This window comes from Setaria italica, chromosome V (assembly GCF_000263155.2).
Source record: "Setaria italica strain Yugu1 chromosome V, Setaria_italica_v2.0, whole genome shotgun sequence".
Classification (NCBI taxonomy): Eukaryota; Viridiplantae; Streptophyta; class Magnoliopsida; order Poales; family Poaceae; genus Setaria; species Setaria italica.
In genome coordinates this window covers 45369418-45391542 of record NC_028454.1, presented here as the reverse complement: position 1 = coordinate 45391542, position 22125 = coordinate 45369418, and the positions used below count along the sequence as shown (strand labels likewise).

The 22125-nt window shown below is 46.0% G+C and overlaps 3 protein-coding genes across 3 annotated transcripts; 2 read left to right on the top strand and 1 right to left on the bottom strand.

The window, feature by feature from the left end:
* Positions 1 to 1203: 1203 nt before the first annotated feature.
* On the bottom strand, positions 1204 to 9124 carry LOC101753137 (protein TIFY 9). Its single transcript, XM_004971076.4, has 6 exons — positions 8865 to 9124; positions 8601 to 8694; positions 8382 to 8478; positions 8131 to 8236; positions 7824 to 7881; positions 1204 to 1517 (listed from the first exon to the last, which is right to left on the bottom strand). Exons 1-6 carry the CDS (start codon positions 8932 to 8934, stop codon positions 1502 to 1504), a joined length of 441 nt encoding a protein of 146 aa, XP_004971133.1. The 5' UTR covers positions 8935 to 9124; the 3' UTR covers positions 1204 to 1501.
* Positions 9125 to 11404: 2280 nt separating this feature from the next.
* LOC101752726 (ubiquitin-conjugating enzyme E2 27) lies at positions 11405 to 14250 on the top strand. The gene is made up of 5 exons (XM_004971075.3): positions 11405 to 11737; positions 12337 to 12385; positions 12653 to 12812; positions 13765 to 13854; positions 13938 to 14250. The coding sequence occupies exons 1-5, from the start codon at positions 11557 to 11559 to the stop codon at positions 14043 to 14045; spliced, it is 588 nt and encodes a 195-aa protein (XP_004971132.1). The 5' UTR covers positions 11405 to 11556; the 3' UTR covers positions 14046 to 14250.
* Positions 14251 to 17000: 2750 nt separating this feature from the next.
* On the top strand, positions 17001 to 17802 carry LOC101754775 (tobamovirus multiplication protein 3-like). The gene is made up of 4 exons (XM_004972263.2): positions 17001 to 17084; positions 17164 to 17217; positions 17295 to 17372; positions 17650 to 17802. Exons 1-4 carry the CDS (start codon positions 17001 to 17003, stop codon positions 17740 to 17742), a joined length of 309 nt encoding a protein of 102 aa, XP_004972320.1. The 3' UTR covers positions 17743 to 17802.
* The last annotated feature ends 4323 nt before the right edge of the window (positions 17803 to 22125 follow it).

Here is a 22125-nt window from a genome sequence, read left to right as displayed (position 1 = left end):
GACCCGCTGCCGTGACTCCGTGAGCTCACCGCAGTCCCGTAGTACTCCTTCGCTCCTTGTTGTCTGCTATTCTTGCCACGGAGGAGCTCGAATTAGACTGTGGTGACCGCAATTTAGAAGTTCACTAGCTGAAATTGGACGGTGTTGAGCTTGATTTGGAAGTCAACGATCTCGATTAAGCTCATCATCTTTCACCTTACAGCATGAGGAGAGGAGGGAGTGGCAGCACTACTTCTTAGGTACCTGCGGCGAGGGGAGCAGAGTAGGAGGCGGAGGCATTAGGAGAGAGAGGAGCATGCAGGGGAGTGAAGGGTGAGGCCGGCGGTGAGGAGAAGGGTTGGCCGGAGGTGGTGGAGAAGAGAAGGGGAAATATGATGGTAACTTCACCTATAGCTTGTATAGGATCATCTTAATAAATTGGACAGACAACCAAACATAATCTTAGGCTAGCCAGGCTTAGACTAAGCAATCAACCAAACACAAACAGATTGTACTGCATTAGACAAGTTTGGACTAGCCTGGCTCCAGATTCTAGCCAGGCTAGATTAAGCCAAGCAACCAATTGCTACCATAAACTCCACACCGCCACGGACCGACCTAAAACGTCACGATACAATACATATAGATCCCTCGTCGTTAGACTTTTTTTTTTCCCTAAGTTAAAATCTTCTTCTAAATTGTAACCACCCATACACACATAGTAGCTTGGTAGCGTAACCACTCCACTCATCATGTGTAATTGTATGCTAAAGTAGCCGGATTTCTTGCATGGAATGGCAGCAAGATCCAAGCCGTGGCGTTTAGCTGGCCATAGGGCGCCGGCGAGTTGGTAGTTACTGGCGTGTAGTTGTTAGCTTTTCTCAGATCTGCCAGTTCTGGAATCCGCGTTTTAGGCTTTGAACTTCAAGTGCCTTGTCTTCCTGCAGGTATGCTCGAGGGATGTTGCTGGTTGCCATCGGAAGCGGAACCTCCGATCTGGCGAGCTTAGTGAGTTGGCGGCCACATGCCTCCCCGCGCCGCCGTGTACCTGCGCTGGCAACTGCCGCCCAAGAAACAACAAAGCTAGGGTGGGTGGATCCAGCCAGCAGCCCAGCCAGGACCAGAAACGAGAGCAAACGGCCGGCTGGGCATCCGTGCCGCAAAGGCCCAAGATGGAAGAACTCACACTACAAGGCCCAACACGAGAGAAGGTACACGACTACAACAGTACTGTACAGCAGAATCTCCTTGGGGCAGTTTGCGTACCCACTATCCACGGCAACACCGATGATCCCAGTTCCAGACGGATTAACATTCAGTCCATAAAACGGATTAACATTTTTGTTTTGCGGAAACATGAAACGGATGAACAAATGGTTACTCTGCTGGTATATACAAGACCAACAAGATGGAACATCATATTACTGATGAAGTCGTAACAAAACGCCCTTCTTCAATTCGTCTTCGTCGGGACCCTGATAGTGCAAACTAGCAGCTCCATCAATCATCCATCTGCCATTGATCAGGGCCTGTACAGCCTGCGTAGAAAAATAAACTAATCTTTGTAAATGAACTTTAACGTTAACTCATCCTTTAGAAAAAAAAACAGATACAAGAGATGCCGATTCTATTGAAAAAAGGTAAAGTCCAGACTGGTCCTATTTTGACCACCATATTCAGTAGAATGCCCTCAATGCATTGAGGTCAAAATATGTACCCTCCTCTTTAGTTCAGTTATTAGTGCTAAACTCTATCTAATGGCGTCACCGTATATATAGTAGCCGAGACTTTCCCTCTTTAGTTCAATTCTTAGTTGTAATTTTTTAAAATGGCTCCTTCAAAATTTAGCTTTTCAATATCTAGTTCCTTTAAAAGAATAGTTTAAACTCTATTCTTAGTCCAATCCTTAGTCACCACCGATCCTCTTTAATCGAACTATTTTTTTTTCAATACGTAGCTTGATTAATTGAACTAGATTTTCAAAATCTAGATATGCACATCTATCTAACGTCCTGTTTGGCAGGGTTTATTTCGGCTTCAACTTCACCTCGCACTATAGTGTGAAACTATTTTGTAAGTCGGGGCTAAAATAAATTAGAAATCGGGTGAGGTGTAACACCCCTGGTGTTAATGACACTCACTTAGCAATTAACATGGTAGTAACATTAATCATGCATGCAAAAATGCATTTAAAATTTGTTGTTAGCACTTGAGCACTTAAGATGCTCGTTCTCTTTTGAAAATACATTCTTAGAAGAGTTTAGGCTAGATTTACTTTTAAATATTAATGAAAAGCATAAATATGAAAAATATGATAATTATGCCAAACATTGTTCATAATGACAAATGAATCATTTTTGATCCATGAATACGTTTTCAACAAGAAATAAACACAATTTTCCCGTTTAAATTTGCTTAAACCCATGAAATGTTAAGAAAATCCTAAGTGTTGGAAGTTCTAAAAGTAGCTTTGTTTGGTGATGATTAAAATTAATTTTACCTAAACGCTTAACTTGGTCCAATATAAAACTTTGAGTTATTTCTTTATACTCCCAAAGGAGTATGATATTGGAGCATGAAAACTATGTTTAAGTATTCAAATGGTCAAACACTGAAATTCCAGACACAATGGATGCAAAAGTTAGAGCAATAGTCGTGCTTAAGTCGTTGACTTGCACTGTCCTTGGTCACGAGCACCACAATTGCCCCTGCCTGTGCACGACGCGCGTCGGCCATCGCGTCGCCGGCGAGCGGTGCCGTCGCCACGCGTCGGCTTCCGTGGCCATCGCTGCACGGCCCTGCGGGTCGGTCAAGCCGATGCGACGCCCCTGCCCACTTGCTCCACCGCGCCATACCGCTGACGTCCGCGCCAGCACTGCGCTCACCACTGCCGCGCCGTCCTCGCATCGTCCTTGCTCCACTGCTCGCCGTCCTCCCGACATTACTCGACGCGCCCAACCGTCGCTCGCCCGGCCTTATCCTCTCCAAACCAGCCGGCTCTTTTTCTCCCTCTCTCAGTCTTCTTCTTCCTCCAGCCTAAGAAAACTCGACGAACAGAGCAAGCTCTATCTGCCGGCAAAAATCTCCGAGCTCCACCCCACCATTCTCAAATCACCACCGCCCACACCTGCCTCACCTGCTCGGATACCTCCTCCACCTCTCCTTGCCCTGCTCCATGGTCCCAAGCGCTGGGGATTGAAGCTCCAGGCGCTGGGGATTGAAGCTCCAGTGGCCGCCATTGCTGCCGGCACACCTCACCGTCGAATCCCATCCTCCCGCTCCTCTCTTCTCCAAAAAAACTACACAAAACGAGCTTTGGTGAGCCCACGGTCGTGATGCTCTTGCTATTTTTTGGAGTTAGGCTAGTTGCCACGCTTGATTTCGCGCTCACCGCCGGAGTGCCGCCGCCGCTCATCATATGTAGCCTTAGGGCTAGGTTTTTGAGGCAATAAGTAGGGGATAAGGTGAGCTAGGGTGAAAATAAGGTTATCGGGTAGTCGATGTGGTGGGGAAAGCCATCTCCGTGCCGGCGTGGTTGCGCCGCCGCCGCTGGCCGTGCGCGCACGGGTGACCTGAGGAGGAGGAAGGGGATGGGGTGTTGTGTGTGAAGGAAATAGAAGCTCGGGGAGTTTTGTGTAAGAGTGCAGGATTTAAGTGCTAAGTGCGAACTCTTCAAGGGGCCTAAGAGCTAGATCTAAGGGCGGTTTTGTAAAGGGAAGGGTAGAGCTGATGGTAAAGTTTGTTTTCAAGAGTGTAACTGTAGAAGTACTTCTTCTTTTTTCGTCCTTAGTTTTGTTGAAAGGGGCTTAAACTTGTGAAATTCTTATAAAATCATAGAAAAAATTGATAAAAATGCAAACTAAATTTTGTCGGTTTCATTATGCTCATTTCTACCTAGTAAAATACTTGCTCATGTGAAATATATGCACATATGATTCTGTTGCTGATTAAAATGCATGTTGTTTGACCTTCTTAATTTAGAATAAATAGCTCCAGTACTCCTAAAATCCTGATAAATTCACAGTAATCTATTAGTGTTGAAAACTATTCTAGGAAGTTTGTAGCACTAAATGTCGGATAAAACTGTATTTATAATTTATTCTTCATATCTACAGTTATAACATGTTTGATTTTTAGTAAATTCTGTGGTACTCCAATCATGCTACAATTTTTATAGCAAGGTGTTTGTATGATGATTGAGCTCCTGTAAATGATTCATGTTCATATAGGAACGAATGCTTACTGAATAATTATTCTTGTTGTGAGCTAGTTTATTTTATTAAAAATACTTAATGCTAAAATTGTGACCCCACAAATTATTCTTATGCTCTTCATCAGCAGTATATTCATCCCTGAAAAAGTTGCTACCAAAATCTTTATGGTCTTTAGCATGTTGTCACCATAGTTCCATTCATACACGTGTTTACTTAGATCTTGCCATCATCATGGCATGTTAATCACTTGGTTAGAGCCTGATGTTCATGCCATGCTGCAACCCAAGGTTACTGAAATATTGTTGACTTAGCTTGGTAGTTGTGTTTCACATGAAAAGCTCTAGTTAACTCTATTGCGCCAACCATGTTTCTTTGTGTAGATAGGATTATGTTTTATGATTTACTTGGATCTTTAAACCATGTATGATTGAGTTGCTGCACTCCTTAAACTTGATGTTGTGCATGTGTCACCACCTTTCAATCAACTCATACATATGCATTGTTATGTAGATAACCTGCTAGCTGATGGATTGTATGAATTGATTGCCGAGTCCAAGAGTGAGTCGCGTGAAGCCTCTCTAGTTGAAGCGTCACAAGACCTGAACAAAAGTTTAGGAGATCTCAAAGCTACCATGGAAGGCAAGCACCGGAGCATGACCACTAATTCCAAAACTATGCAATTATCTTACTTACATATTTTACTTTTATTCATTAAGTTCCTAGGAGTTGAATGAAACCTTAGCTGCATGATCCCTAGGACTCCCAAGTTCAAATACTAGTGTATTTTCTGCCTATTCTAAACTAAACTAAAGCCAAAATAGCTCTCCACAACCCCTCTTTGTGACGTTGTGTGATCTTTATTAGATCTTGTGAGTTGGGTAGAAGAGAGGAGCCATTCGTGAGCATAAGTAGAGCACTCAGTTCCTTGAGCACTAGTTTGTCTTGTCAAGTTTCAAGTGAAGCAATTGTTACTCTTGGAGGTGTACCTCCTAGACGGCTAGGCATCACCGGCTAGCTCCTACTGGTTTGCCTTGTCAAGTTTCAAGTGAAGCATTTGTTACTCTTGGATGTATGCCTCCTAGACGGCTAGGCGTTGCCGGCTAGCTCCCAAAGGTGTGGTGAGTAGCGGCAAGTTTGCGAAGGCTGCGATCTTGCCTTCACAAGCAAAAAAGGTCATCTAGTGGAAACGAGGAAAGTGGTTGAATTAGACCCGACACATTGGAAGGAAGTTGAGTAGACTCGTATTCCAATGGGCTCCTCAAAGGAGATGTAGGATTCATAGTGGTGAATCTGAACTTCGGTGAAACAAATCATTGTGTCTCCTCGCTGATTTGCTCTCATTTTCGTTCATTATTGAACTTGTGAATTTGGTTGATCTACTCGGGTGTTTGTGTTTGTAAAGTGCAGCAACTTTGTGAGCCTGATGAGAAACACCTACTGAGCCTCTACACCAAGTCTAGTTGGACCTCGAGTTCATTTGCCACTATGTGTGTTGGGGGTTCTCTCTATCCAAGCCAAAACCGGAGGTTCCAATTTCTGGTAGAGAGAGTTTTATTCCGCTTCAAAAGTGCTTACTCTCCTAGCTTCAAAAATTTCCGTAGATTTCTTTGGAAATTTCGTAGGTTACGGAATTTCCAGAAACATCTTCGGAAATACCGGAAGTCGCTGATAAACTTATTTTTAAGTTGCGATAATTTTAGGGTATGCCTATTCCCTCATGTAGGTGACATCAAGATCCTTTCAAAGTCAAGTGTGTCTGTCACTCGCGAAATATAGGTTCCTCTACTAGTTATGGGTTAAATCTAAAGTAAATGGTGCATATGAGAAAAGTTGGAGGTCGGGTGGAGATAGAAATGAAATTGATGATATTGTTGTTGGTTGCGCTCCGCCAGTGTTGCTTAAGGCCCGTTCGTTTTGGCCCCTGTGATTGAGTTTGAACTGTACTATCCACATGGCAGAAGTAAGAGGTAGTTGAAACCGGTAAAATCTAGTACCTTATTGCACGATAGTAGATTGAGTTGGTCCTGTTTTCTATTCGTGCGCTAGTCAGTAACTCACATCTGGTCTGGGGAGGTACTGGTGGTGATTAGTACTCGAGGGTCGCAGGAGTTCTCAAATGCTATCGCTCTTTAAGGGAACCGTTTGCCATATGCAGTTCGACGGGGTATGAATAAATCGTGTGTCTAGGTCCACCTTACAATGTTATAAATCGAATCGATTCGCCACCGCTCTCGGTTAAGAGAACCTCGATCGCTGAGTCACATCGTAGTAAGAAGTGGAATGGAATGAAATGTGAATGATGATGCAGTTATTGTTTAATCAAATGTTTTTCTACACTGAAAAGTTTTTGACAACTTGCTCATTTAGAATGGTTAAGTTCAACTTTAAAGTGGATGCTAAAACTTGAAAGTAAGGATCCACTCTTTGTTGCTTTTTGGCAAAATAAACACCTCAGCCAAAAACCTTGCATATTAGGAGTCGGCTAAGTATAATACCATAGTCGGGTAAGTCTTGCAAAGTATTAGTATCCTCATCCTTGCTTGTTGATTACTTTCATATGCTAGTGAAGAAACCTTTCTTGAGATGAGTTCTAGTCTACCTTGGGATGGCTGTCCTCTGCTAGAACGTGGCCTCACTTTGAGATGGTCTTGTGTTTAGATTACATGTTGTCGGGTTACTCATGTTATCATGTATCTTTGTTCGAACTTCTCGTATTAGTCTTCTGATGTGTTTATTTAAGAACTCTGGTTTGTAATCTATGGTTCGTAATCTATTTAAGTATTTCAAACTCGGTTTGTAAATTAAATCTGTGTACTCCATATTTGTAAATTGAAATGTCATGTTATATCGTCTGCGCTCACCTTCGTGTGAGACTTGTTGCATATTGTTTCGATCAAGATATTCAGTGGTTCAATCGGGCTTGACCCGACAGACTACGAGATTACACCGTTTTAAGTGCGTATTGACCGGGTTAACTATTAAGAGGATGGTTAGCGCACTTAAACCAGTTTAATTTGGACGGTTCTGCCACATGAGATCAGTTTCTTTGACTTCGTCGGTGAAACCTTTTGGGAGAAGCCCTTCCAAATGACCCGATATTTTTTTTTTAAAAGTGGCGTTAGTAATTGACCCTAGCTAGTGTTTCTTTTAGCAGAGGACAAACCTATCCAGCTACCTACAAACCAACGAATAATTGACAACAACAAAAAAAAAAGAAAGGAAACGGCAAGTTCACGTCAAAATGGAATTCTCTTGTGACGAATTGAAGGGAGTCGGGTCGCAGTTGGACGACGACAGCATCCACAGCTTTTTCTTGGCTCGCGGCCGGGTCACGGGGGCGCCCATGGAATAAACAACCTTTAGTTAGCACAGCTCGGTTCGTCAATTCCGAGAACCGACATATGGACAGAACAAGAGAACTACGAGTAGTGTTTCGTCAATCCAAACGTGCTTCACGCCGCCTATATAATTATATATAGTACTGCTATTCGAGGGTTTTAATAATCTATCGTTGCTTGCACTATTAGTAGAAGCAACAAACAAAACTCTTTTGTTTCAAAATTCAAACAAACTCGTGAAGCAAAACTAAACAAACACAAAGGGAGGGGGGAGAGAGAGATGCATGCGTACCTCTCCTTGCGCTTCTGGAAGAAACGCTGCAAAGATCTCTTGCTCGAAATAGGCATCTCTGCGTGTGCAACGGAACAAGAAAGGGCATTATTCCCTTCCCTATTCTAGTTTCCAAAGCATTGCATGCATGGCAATGGCATCATGGCATGTAAACTTTATAGTGCAAAAAATAAGGATGTAATCGATCACCAATTTTGGCCGGATATGATACACTGAACTTGCATTTTTGCCCCGGCCGGATACACAGAGAGGATCGGACTACTGAAGAGTAGTACTAGAAAAATCATTTTACCAAGAAATTACATACCTTTTCTCAACTTGGCCAGCAACTCCTCGCCGTGGTTTGCCCGGCGAGGACCGGCGCGGCCGTCCCCACCCTTCTCACCCGCCGCCATCTTCATGAGATCCTCCGCCTGCCGCCATGGCACATAGGGCACGCGCGCTAAAAGGCATGAGCAACGAGAACTAGGCAAGATTGATGATACATGCTGAACTAGAGTGATCGGATTCAGTTGTACAGAAGAACCATAGATCGACGGATATACATAGTCCATGGACCTTATCTTGTGGGAGATGGAACACGGCGACGCCGCCGTTGTAGAACATCGTCAGAGGCTTCGTTTTCGCCGCAGTCGTGGTGCTGGCGGTGGCGCCGCTGCATCGCCGCCACGAACAAGGAAGAATAAGATCGACACTGATGTGATAATAAAGATATATAAACAGCGGCATGCAGACGCAGGGTCCTGCTACTGCGATCATCGGATTGAGACGATTTACCTGGTCAGGAAGTCGCCGGAGAAGCTCGCCATCTTCGTCTGCAGCGGTGGCGGCGGCGGCGGCGGCGGCGGCAGCGAGGATCCCACGACGAACACTACCCGCAACGTCAATCAGTTGATGAGGTACATAGAGAATGATCAATATATACACAGACAAATTGACATGAGCAATCAGTACAGTTCCAGCCCGACCGGCGTGAGATCACACAGAAAGGCGAATCGACCTGAACTATGCTTATATGATCCGATGGATCGAGACATCTACCTTGAGGTGAAGAGGAGTTGGGGTTGCGCATCAGCGGGTGGTCAGCTGATGGGTGCCCGTGCTTGGCCATATCGATCGGACTCCTGCTCGGTCGCCCGTCTGTCGATGTCAGCTAAGTATAGTACGAGCTGCCCCTTGGAGAGCAGGCACGAGCTACACAAAGAGAGGAGGAGACGGATACAGGGACAGGCTGGGCGCTTGCTTGGGAGAGGCAGACACTTGAATGGATAAACAAAGAACTGCTTTTGGGGTACTCTGTCGAATAACCCGGTTTGCATTCTGAATTGAAAGAGATTTAATAAGCGTATGCTAAATAAGAGCACGTGTAAAATATGGTAGCCACCGGCCACACAGCCACACAGGGCGAGCATAATAAAGAGGAGCAGGATACAGTGGCGCCTATGAACAAGAACGAAACAGGCATATGCACGACAGCTAGAGTCCGGCGATCGCCGGACTGCGCCTCGCCTCGTACCGGCCGGCAGTCCTCCAGCGCCGGGTGCTGCGACGGATATACAAATGCCATCTTGCCATGGTTTCTTTCTTCAGAGAAAAAGCCAGAAACTGCATGCTACGAATATCACACACAGCACAGTAGGATTCCTCATCGCTTGCGAAGAAAAGGGGAAAAAGCACTGTGCACCAAGTCCATTTCAGCACGCGTGTGTACTAGTATGATCGCGTCACTGCCTATATCCAGCCAACGACTTCGCCCTGGGGGTCTCGTCGACGGGTCTTGTCGTGCATGTGCCTGCCCGTTGCGTCTCGTCCTACTCCTCCCTGCTCGGGCCATCCAGCTACTACGCCCAGTCGCCCAGAGACCCTTCACTCTGTCCATCTTCCATTGGTTCGGATTGCGACAGCTCGTCAGCCAGCGGCCCAGCACGAAGCCACGAACCACCGCCCCGGAGAAGGGAATGCGTAGACGACACATAATTTAAAGTTGGCGCGCACGCATATGGCTCTTGGCTGCTTCCAGCCTCCAGGAGCTCAAGTCCGGACCAGACCACGCTTGAACTGAATCCTACGTACTCTTATCGGCATGGCAGTCTCTCTCGACGCATACTAGAAAGTAAGAGCAACCTTTTTCACAGTGGGATTGGCACATTACGTCTTACTGTAACCACTATGTTCCTTTTCGTGTTCCCTTCGTTTTTTTTCTCTTTTTGTCAAAATCCAGTGATTATGCTAAGGTAAGCCGTGCGTACCTGGAGTTACAAAAGATCCCTAATGGTATGTAGCTTGCCGGGCATCCATGGACCTAGGCATGCCGTCGAGGAGCTCACGGTATAAACGGGTTGAATGCATTCTAGGTTTTTTTTTAACCATCAGCAAGTGGAATCCTTCTTTTTCAAAAAAAAAGTGGAACCCATTGTAAATAATGTTACGAAACGAATATAGTTGTTATCTCTTTGGTTAGGGATTGCCATACGAAAACAATAGAGTTTGAAAAAGGAAGCGGAATTGGCAAAGCGGAACCGGAATCAGCGTCGTCGATAGAGAGATGGATGGATCCTAGTGAAAGCCCCGGAGTGGCTGTGGCGTGAAGCACTTTTGAATTGGCCAAAATATTCTGAAGCAGTCTCAATCTTTTTTTTTACACTGATTCTCGGAAATTGAAGAATCGAGCTTGCTCTGCTTGTTTATTTCAAGGCGCCCCGTGGCCCGGCCGTGAGTGCATCGGGAGATAAGAAAAGTTGCTATGATGTTGGTCATCTAACACATGCTTCCTCCGTTCTAAATTATAGGTCATTTTATCTTTTTAAGCATCTGCACATTAAAAAGTTAAAAGGATCTATAATTTGGAACGAAATGAGTACGAGCCAGTAAGTTAAAAGGATATACAATTTGAAACGAAAGGAGTACGAGCCAATTTATACACAGAATGCAGTGGACATGCATGAACTCAGATTCTGCACATGCAATCGGGAAGGTTAACTTGTTGTTACCTAATTTTGATCGTGACATTTCCGATTTTCCGCGGCCTATACAGCAAGCACAGGCTGGGCCTACTACTTTCCGCCGGTCGGCGGGGGCGGGGGCGGGGGCGGAAGAAATTGCGGGCCGGTGAAACTGAGCCCAAAGCAACCTGAAATATTGCAGCCCAAATAAGCCCATAGAAAACATTTCACTTCCAAATGTGGCAACTGATGGAGTTGTTTTTCAATTTTCACTCCTGCCACAAGCTGGCTGGAGTTTTTGATCTGATTAGCCTACGACTACTTGTGATGAGCAGATCGCCAGATCGATGTCAATGGGCTTTACATGGATTTAAACTTGTAAGATTCCAAACGGAGTAGGCTAAACAATCAACACAAGTGAAGGAATTCGGCAGAACAAACAAACTACAAGTGAAGGGATTCGGAATTCCCCACACCTCAAGGCAAGCAACCAAGCCCAAAAGAAGAATCTCCGCTCATCCAGCACGCAAATTCCTACGCACTACATTTAAAATTAGTAGCAGTTCACTAAACAAGATTACCGTGGAGGATGATTATTAGCAGGGTAATTAAGTATATCATATCATTAGTGGCCGTATTATTAGTAGCGTGGGGGCTGCCATTTCCTGATCTCTCTCCTTCCGCCCCCTTCCTGCCCTTCTTCCCATCTCGCGCCGCTCTCCAGGAGGCGACGGCGGGTCGGTGCCGCGGGCGGGGCGCGAGGGGAGGGAGCGGGGGGCGGGGCGGCGACGATGGTGGACGTCTCGCGCGTGCAGAAGGAGCTCACCGAGTGCAACCGCGACCGGGAGGTCTCGGGCGTCTCCATCACGCTGCACGACGGCGCCAACATCTCCCACCTCACCGGCACCATCGCCGGCCCCGCCGATAGCCCCTACGAGGGCGGCACCTTCACCATCGACATCCGCCTCCCCGGTGAGCCGCCCCTCCTCTTCCGATCCCTTCCCCCACCTCGCGCCTTCCTTCCATCGGATCCCCCATCCACTCGTCGGCCTCGCCCTCGCGCGCCTGGAATTGCAGATTCCGCTTCCCCCGGGCGATTCGTCGGCCGAATAGATTGCCGCGACGCGCGATTGCCTCTCCCGCGGAAGGGGTTTAGGGTCGATTAGGGTTTGCTGCCTGCGAACTTGGCGCGCTCCTTGGCTGGTTGCAATTCCGGATTAGGGTATGGGAGGGCAGACGTCGGTGGGTGCGTCGCTGCATGTGGAATTGTGGATTCGCCTTTGCTAACCTGTGCAATGAAGCATCGCATCTGAACAGGCAGATGTGTCTGTTCCATGTTTACACGTGTTAATATGCACCACTTCAGTGTGCATTTCACTTTTATCTGTTCTGTTGTAAATAATCTGTGCCTCTGTGGTGTCGTGTTTGTGGTGCTTTTGTATTCACTTATTAAGAACTCACAGAGTTAAATGTCTTGTGCACCGCCATCTGCTAATAACTGGAATTCAGAAGTAAGAGAGTACGGTGTGGCAAATGTTATTTCCTAACTGATTTTTGTCTTTGGTTGGCAGGTGGATATCCCTTTGAGCCTCCAAAGATGCAGTTCGTCACCAAAGTATGGTATGCAGGTTAACCCCCTCTGTTTTTATTGATGACTTTTTATTCTCGTTACACAATGCTCCTACATATATGTGTTGTTATGTTTTCTCTGATCATGAACAACTAGCACTGACAGATTCCTTACATCCATTTCTTCAGCCTTTTGATTTAGTGATTATTATCTTGCCATTTTGTTACATGTCTCCCCTTGTGTTCCTAAGTTCTGCTGCCCTCTCTTAGTTTTTTTTTTCAGTTCAGCTCTGACTTCTCCTCCAACCTATCTTGAAGGCACCCTAACATCAGTAGCCAAAATGGAGCAATTTGCTTGGACATTCTGAAAGATCAGTGGAGCCCAGCCCTTACTTTGAAGACAGCACTGCTTTCCCTTCAAGCTCTGCTTTCTTCTCCTGCACCTGATGATCCTCAGGATGCTGTTGTTGCACAACAGGTCTGAACTGGTTGTTTCCTGTTGTGGATCTATTTTTAGTGCACTATATATTTAATTTTTGCAATTTAAGCTAAAGTTGGTTGAGAGTTAAATTGCCATAGCCTGTCATTGGTGGATTCCCATGAAATGAGTCAGAATGACTGTTTATCCAGAAAATATGTTTATGCTGCATAATTGCCTCGTCATGCTGTTGGTTGAATAGCGTCATACATTTTCGCAGCAAATTAAGCATGAGATTCTATGTGAACTTTGTTGCATCCATCACATGAGCTTGTGCCTGCAGCGCACTTGGCAATTTTACAGTTGTAATGTTACACAGGTGAATATGTTTGTGGTAGTCCTGTATGTTTTATTTTTCCGCTATAGAATTTTTCCACTAGTGCAATTAGTCCTGCATGTTCTCCATGTGCTAATGCAGATGCTAGACTGCAAGATAGGGCGTAAGGTAGTTTTATTTGGTTTTCAGCAAGCTCGTATGCATTTAGTATGGCCCACAAGGATATATAACGCTGTATGGAAAGCTGGGTGTAAGAAGTTTCTAATGAACCGTTTTTACTATGACGTATGACCATGTCCTCAGCCGAAATGAAGGATAGCAAATTCCAAGGAAATACCTCTTTGATATATTTGTCCAGCAACACAGCTAGGTGCTTTGTTGGAGTGTGCTAGTGATGTTGTGGTTGTTACTTTGATAACAGACTAGGCCACTAGCCAGTCCCAGAGGAGGCATTATATAGCCTACAGGATGGGCTTAGTAACTTCATTCTGGAATTTGTACTGCAAGAATTAGTCCAGTGATGCAGAGTGTAAGCATAAGCTCTGAAAATTCACTGCAAGAACGAATGGAACAGTGTGGACCCATAAAGCTGTACAAGAACTTGTGAGATTCTTAACTGAATTACTATTGCCAACCTTCTCCCATAATTTCTATGTGTTGATTCTGTTTCTGCAGTACCTGCGTGATTATCCAACATTCGCTGCTACGGCTCGCTACTGGACAGAGGCCTTCGCAAAGAGTGCGTCCACTGGCATGGAAGAGAAGGTACTTACAGTACTGCTCATCATTTCATTGTGTATGTAAGACATGTACATGTTGATGAGCCTTTTTGTTCGTGCGGAGTACAGGTGCAGAAGCTGGTTGAGATGGGCTTCCCAGAGGATCTTGTGAGAAGTACCCTTAAGAGTGTCGATGGGGATGAGAACCTGGCTCTCGAAAAGCTCTGCTCTGGCTAAACCACCCTATGGCTGATATATGAACTGTAAATTGCATCCCCCTTGGTTATTATATAAGAGAACAATGCCTGCTAATTCTCCTGCTCTGCCATTTCAGTGTGGCCGTTTATTAAGACAATATATATAGGGGATTGGACCATGGGACTGAAGCGAAAACTGAAAACTGCTTATGATAACTCCAGAGTTCATTCATTTTCTTGTCTCACATTTTGATTTTATTCGTCCAGTCGCCTGAATTATCGGTGCTGTGACGTGTTTCTCTTCGCTCATGGAATCCTGTTTATATCTGATACAAATCATCAGTTTTACACAAGTCCGAGCATTCTGAATGTGACGGGTAGCATCTCATATTTGATTTTCACCATGTCCATTGTTTTGTGTCTGAATGTGATTAGTCATGTGTGCTACTAGCCGTTGTCTGAGATGTTTGTGTTTCTGTTGGTTTTGCTTGATGAGTTGGCCGTGGTGTGTTTCTCTGTTACTCAGCTGTGGACTGCATGCTGCTGTTTTACGCAGGAAATGCCTGGCACGGCATGCGTCAAAAGTTTTTTTTTTGGTTTTGAAAAGGACACGCGTCGAAATTCGATTCATTTGAAAGGAGAGCATCAGGCATGAGGTCGGATTAAGACATGACGATGTCACGTGTGTTTATAATTCTTAACCTGGGTGATTGAGGACGGAGCAGTGTGTGGTTCAGCTATCAAAACTCTTAATAATGTAACATTATTTTCCTACGGATAGGTGGCAGAATCTATTGGCTAGCTGCTGCACAGATACGCTCTGTAGCACTGGAAAAAAAAAGGTTGGTTCTTCGTCTGGTGTGGCTGTTCTGTTTGGTCCAACACGTCGAAACTAACCTCCAAGGGTTGACTAGTTCCAAAAGGTCGAACTTGGTCGTATGTAAAAGACGGGCGCGTTGACTTTGAACAAGTGTTGTGTGGATCCGAGGCGTCAACACAGCTATTACAAGTCTGCCACCCTCTACTACGACGCAAGTTCGAAGGAGGAAAGAAAGGACAGGTGAAACAGCGAGTTTTTTCACTCGAGGTGGGCCACACAAGCACGATTTGACACGAAAATCCCAGAGGCTATCTGTCTGGGTCGAGTGCCAAGCGCTGAGTGCCTGAGTGGCAACTAGGACGCCGGAAAAGGATCTGAAAATGGCCGTGCACTACCGCAGCTTCCACACCTGTCTCCACCAAGCAAGCCAATTACCCAAGCATCACATGCGTCGCCCTCAGCCGTGGAAGACCGGCCGGGCGCTTGCTTGACCCCAAAAGCAAGGCACCGTCCGCCGCATCGATGTGTTGCGACGAGTCAGTCCTATCACATATACTAAGATAAGTGATGATCTTGTTCCTCAGATTCTACGTCTTGACTAGAGAATAATGTTCTGTCATATAAGCCTTCATCAATTCATCCTAATTTTGAACTTTTGCTGTAGGTAGAGAACAAAACCATTGAAGTGCTCTCCAAAGTAGAGAGAAAGGGAACAACCTTGCCCTCAGTTGATTCTTGTTAACTCCTACTGTTGGGTATATTAACGATGACGAATATATCCGCAAGCGTACGGATACCATTGTAGCTTTCATCTCAAAGTATTCCAAGGGTATCGAATCCCAAGGAACGTGTGTACTAACTTCTAGTTTAGTCGGTCCAAGGACACACCAAGGTAGGAGGCAAAGGTAGAGAGGATTCCTAAGATAGCACTATAGTTGAGTTAGGGGTCGATCTCTCAAATAGAACTTTCTTCGGGCATCGGCTTACCCCTGATCTGTCAGGCAACTCTTGCCTGCGGTTTTATGAACCCAACTCTACGCTGTATCCGGACGTGGAGGATTACAAAGGATCAATAGGGTTGTCACCACCTACGGTCTACCTCTAGCAACCTGTGGGATATAAGGCAAACGAAGAATAACCATTTAGACAAATTTTTCCAGCAGTAGTCAGAGATAATGCGAACAGGCCTGGGACCAATTGGTCACCAGAAGCCGTAGTAGCACCAAACCTCAGTAGAAGGTCCCAAGTTCGAATCCCTTTGGAACCGGATTTCGAGGGGATTTTCTAGGATTTTTCCTGGATTGCTGCAACCTCAACACGTGTTGGGAATTGCTGTCCGAGACCATCTCTTCATGGCAGGCATGTGAGTGTGAGTGTAGGGGTAGGATTTAGCTTGCGATATGTGTGATTGTGGTGTTGGGTGTGTGTGGGGGTGTGTGTCTATGTGTAAGTTCAGATACTACAACTTGTACTCTCATAAACGAGGCTTTTAAAAAAAAGATAATGCGATGACTTCTCCCCCATTATCACTATGTTCAAAAACAAATTTTTGATATTAGTTATGAAAATATTCTTAGTTTCATGTAAATAATACCCAATTAGCAAATTCCAGAAGCTACATTTTTTAACCTTAGCTCCTTGTATCAACTATTTGACAGGAAAGAGACATAAAATTGGACATTAAGTTATTTAAAGCAAATTATATCGCAGTCTGTGATTTTATACTGTGTACTTATTTACCTCTGCTACTAACACAGAGCTAGTTTTCAGCTACATCCTTATTTGCTGCTTTTCGTTTCCTTCTCTATGGAGGAAGGTAATAACTTATTCCTTGATATATCATGGTTCTTTATCAGATGAAAACTATACTATTTCCATTGTTTAAACTAGATAATTTTTTTGTTTGGCCTTGAGCATTATTATGGTTACACTGCTACTGCAGAAAACAAGAAGCTTAGCATGCCACTAATATGAGAGCAAAAAATTTTCTGTACAGTGTTGCCCCTTGATATCTGCATTCTGCAATATGAGGGTGTTTGCTAAGTTATAAATATTTCCATACACTAAATGCGTCCTTGTGCTTATGTAAAATGAGGACATGCAAACAAGCATGGGCCTGTAGATTTCTGTCATGTTGTTCTGATCCTTTTGATAACAGAGGAGCTACTTATAATAATGTGTATATCCTTGTGTAAGCTATTCCTGATGTTGCTGCGTTTCCCTGTCAAGTCGGAAGGTCGGCGGAAAAAGTTGAATGGGGTACTTCACTATCAGGATTCTTGCATTGTAGAAATTTCTAGATGACTTTGTATGTTTAACATTATCCCCTTTTACACAGGTTGGCTATGTGCCCACCATATGCTTTGGTTGCTTCTTGATCAGATGCATAATGGTAAATCCTATACGGCACTAACTTAAGTTCTGAAATAATTCCAATAAACATTTTGATTTATTATATCTATCTTACAGATGTGCTTTAGTGCTTTTAATAAAGAAGCTGATCTCGATGTTCTGAATCATCCAATCCTGAACTTCTTTTACTACTTGGTATGTTGTTAGTACCTGCAATTTTAACCATGCTATTTCAGATCACTTGGTGTTTCTTCGCAAGTTTATATTTCACTTTCATTTGTTTGATGTAGATATTGATGTCTTCTAGGAGATTTTCTTTATATATAATGATAGGAAATGGTTTTTTGATACATATATAAATGTCAGTTCATTTCAATCATATAGGCTAACTTTGTGATATCATTTATATCTCCTTATGATCAATCGTCGCACTTGCTGATATAATTGCTGGTGTTCACTGTGTCTTATGCAGCTTGTTGAGATTGTGCCATCGTCTTTGGTGCTGTTCATCGTAAGGAAACTACCACCAAAACGTGGGATTGCACAGTATCATCCAATCCATTAGTCAGTAGAGTGGATGGTCCATTTCTAACAGTTCCATCCAATTGCTAAAGACAGAAAGGCAAACGTGAGATGCCTTGTAGGTTAGTAGCTTTCTTGTGAAGAAATCTTTACCAAGTCTTGCAAATATAACTTGTTGAAAATGTAAACTCCCGCAGTCATTGCAATCCCAAATATCACTAACACAACATGTTTCACCGATACGGGTTTCCATCTGTAAACTTTAGAACAGACAAGGACTTTGATAATTTATTGTGATGTAGAAAATGTGACAGGATTGGTTACTTCAGAAGAATGATAGCGGTCCAGGGATTATATCCAACCCCTAGGTTTGCTGGGAGATTGCTTCAACTCTCCCAATCCGAAGAGGTGGTTTGCTGGGACCTGGGAGATTGCTTCATCTCTCCCAATCCGAAGAGGTTAGACCTGATCCTCATCCGCTGACACAAGCTTGTCTGTATGTAAATGATTAAACTGATGCTTCACAAATTCTGATGGGACCTAAAGTCTAAAGATATTGGACCACCTTCACATCTTAAGACTACCAACGTTGTTGGAAGCATAGTCAAGCATACACCCATACTAATTGATGCAAGTTAGCAGACAGTGAAAGGAATAGATGTGTTTATCAAATAGAATAAAGCACACACATGTCTAACGATCAATCAGCTTGACAGCATGTACCAGATCACAGCAGCATCAAAATTCAGAGAACCATAAGAACAAGTTGGCCGCTGGACAGCCGAGGGGAACGGAGAGGATTTGAACGATTCATTCTCATCTTACCTACTAGCCTGTTCAGAGGCTTCCATTCCGACGAGCATGGTCAAGCATACACACATTATTTCTGCCTATGATACTGTCCAACTCAACTGCCATTCCCGGGTACTTCTGAATTCTAATTTCGGAACAAGTTACATGCAAGCAAACCGCCAGCGTTTGAGAAGCCACTGCCAGCTACAAAGCTAAAAAGTCCTCAATCAGATCATACTTAATAAGCGCGTTCTTAAACTTAAACATCCCGATTGATGAGACGATTAAGTTTTCCAGCGGGAGCTGCTCCTTATCGAGTGTCCATCCCTCCCTGTATGCTTGCACCACCAAATTGTAACACCCAAAATTAAAAGAATTCAAATCCACTAAAAATTGCTCAATTAGGATGTTATTTAAATTTCTAGGCATTTAATTTTATTTTCTCAAATTAAAATGATTCACCATAGGAGTTTATTGTGCATGCATGCTGGTGCATTTATTTTGATTGACTGTGTTTGATCAAATTCAAATTCTAAACTCAAATCCCTTTTTACATAAAAAGGCTTTTTTTTTCCTTCTCTTTTTGGTTGCATCCCCTTCCTTCTCCTTTTCCTCCAACACTACTCCCTTTCTTCTCCTCCAACCCACCACCAGCTCCGCAGGCCCACATTCCCTTTCCCTGGCCCGTTTCCGCGCCAGCCTGCTCGCGGCGCAGCAACCGCTTCCTCTCGCCGATAGGTGGGCAGCGTCGTCCCTCACCTTCCTTTCTTCCTCCTCCCGCTCCTTTCCTCCCAGCGCGCCGCCCCCTTCCTTTTTCTTGCGCCGCGCCTTCCTTCCTCCGCACGCCGAGTCCCTGCATCCGCGTCGAGCTCGGGCTGAGCCGGTGCCGCCTCCGCCCCTATATAAGGCCGCCACCCCTGGTCCTTTTTGCCGCACCACCAAACCCTAGCCGCCTCCGAGTTCCAGCGCCGCTGCTGCAAGCTCAGCCTCATGGTGAGTCTCGACCGCGCCTAGTCCCTCGCCGAAGCTCCAAACGAGTTCGCTGTGCGCCCCTCGTGCTTCCTGTGCAATCCGCACGTGAAACCATGGCCGGGAGCTCATTTTCGAGCAGCTCCGGCGGAGCACCGCCGCACTGCCGCCTCTCACCGCCGCTCACCGCTGCTGGCGTCAGCGCAGCGCCTCGCCAGCCGCTCGATCTCGAATCGACGGCCTGGGCGAGAGTCAACTAGCAGCGCACCGGTCAACCGCGCCACGCCGCATCATTTTTGCATTTTAACCCTCGCGTTCTCCGCAAATCAACCTGCAGTCCAAGCTAGTTCAAAAATATTTACGAGCCGGTCCTGTTTTCTTCTGTTTTAAACCCTGCTCTTTTATAAAATTAACCCGCCATCCGGAGTGGCGTTTTTGCGCATTAAACCTTCGGTTTGTATGCGTAATTACGTATAAGTCCTCGGTTTCTCACAGTTTAGCCCTGGAAGTTGTTTTTCTCGCTGAAAAGCCCCTAAAACTTGTTTTAATCATATCTTTTGCATCTTAACTTCGTTTTTCGCGTTCTTTATATCCACGTGTTCGTTTTAATGCGTAGATTAGTTTTTCAATCTTGTTTTCTCTGTTTATTATGATTGGTGTACTGTTTTTCATGTTACGCATTTGTTTGCTTGTACGTGCTCATGTGACGCGTGTAGACGTTCAGCAGTTCGAGGGATTTGAAGATCAAGCCTTCGAGGAGTATGAATAGCAAGAGCAAGGTCAAGAAGGCAAGTCGTGTCCTTGATCATTTCTTTAAGTCCTATTCACCTTTACTTTCATGTTCAATACAACATTGTTATGCACATAATACTTTTAATCTTGATGGGTCCCAATTAAGGTTCGCCTAGATTTTATTTACCTTTGTGTCGGTGTCAAGAATCATGGGTCAAGACTCCGGCAAGTAAATTTGTTTTCTATGCGTGTAAGGCTCAGATGGTTGCACGAGAGGACACGAGATTTATACTGGTTCGGACACGAATAGCCCTACGTCCAGAGTGGGAGGCTGCTCGTGTTACTCGTGCCAAGTTTGTAGTAGGGGTTACAAACGGGCGAGAGAGGGAAGCTGGTCCCAAGTCTCTGTGGGTGTGCACTGATGCTCGTGAGGTTGGATTGCGGGTCGGAGTTGGATTGTTCCATTCGAGAGCCGTCCCTTTCTCGGCCCCCCTGGTCCTCCTTTTATAGCGTAAAGAGGACACATGAGTTACCATTGAGCCAGGAGTAAAGGGAAGTAAAAAAAGGTAAGCAAGGAAGGTAAAGCACAGGGAGAGGGGTCGAGCCACCGGGGTGGCCGCCTTCCCTTCTGATTTCTGCGTCCTGTCAGCGTGGCCACCGAGGAGGGGTGGTTGCCGTTGGGTCCCATCGATGACCCAGCGGTCGGCCACTGTAGCCGAGCACGCGAGACGTGCGTGGCGACCGACCACTGTAGCCGTGCGAGTTGATGATGATGACTGGCCACCGTAGCCGTGCACGTCGCGGATGACGGGCGACCATTGTAGCCATGCGTGCTGACCGGGGGGCGCGGCTGACACGCCCCTGCCGCCGGGCCGAGCGGGAAACCGGGCGGCGCACCCTCCTTAGTTAGGTAGCATGGGCGATGAGTGCCCTATGACGAATGTCACAGGGGAGGGTTAGGATGGTGCAGCTGTAGCCCTGTGCAGTCGTGGCAGCAGTGCGCCGCCCGAAAACTCCAGCAGGTCACGTAGAGGAACGCGGGCGCCTCTCCGTGTGTCAGAGCCGTGTTCCGAGCATGCGCGTCCCATCGGTTGCATTGATGGCGAGATCGGTGGGGGCCCACAAGATCTGCGCCCTCGTCTGTTGGTCCGCGCACGTCCTTTGGGCGAGGCGAAGCCCTATCCTGTGGGTCCGGACACGTCCGACCCTTAGCGCCCGGGGTCGGGCGAGACGGAGCCTTGCGACGAGGGGTCGGGCGCGTCCGACCCCTTGCGCCTGGGGTCGGGCGAGGCGGAGACCTGCTGCGAGGGGTCGGGCGAGGCAGAACTCTCTCGGCTGGGATGAGGAGCGGCCTCGGGGGGTCAAGCGCGTCCGACCCTGTGACCCTGGGGTCGGGCCAAGTCGGCGGAGGTCACTGTTGCTGGAGGTGGGCCCGGGCCCTTATAACTGTCGTTTAAGGAATATAAGGAAGTCGTTAATATTTCCCCCCAACAGTAGCCCCCGAGCCTTTGGTGGAGCAAGAATGCTCCTCCAGAGGCTATGTTCGTCGTTCATCAAGGATCTTTGTTTGACCTGCAACCTGCATTTGATCAGGGAGGAAAAGCTTCGCTCGTTTGGCCTGGCCGGGGAGTTTTGGGTAGGCGGGGTGTTCTGAGGATGGCTCGGTTCGGGAAGATTCCCTATCGTTCCGACGACCACTCCTGCTCCAAGACTCCAAATATTGACCACACGCATGGTCGTTGGTTGCGATTCCAGCCCCCGAGCCCCCGCGCGTTGTAGGGGACCGATCGAGAGGTTGGATTGTCTTTTAATCGGTACCCCTCAAGCATCCGTTCGTTGGGACGGAGGGGGTGAGCCGTGCCATGTTACCCTCGTCGGACGAACCATGATGCTCGGTGAGCTGCTAACGGATCAGTTGGAGTGGAGTCCCGGT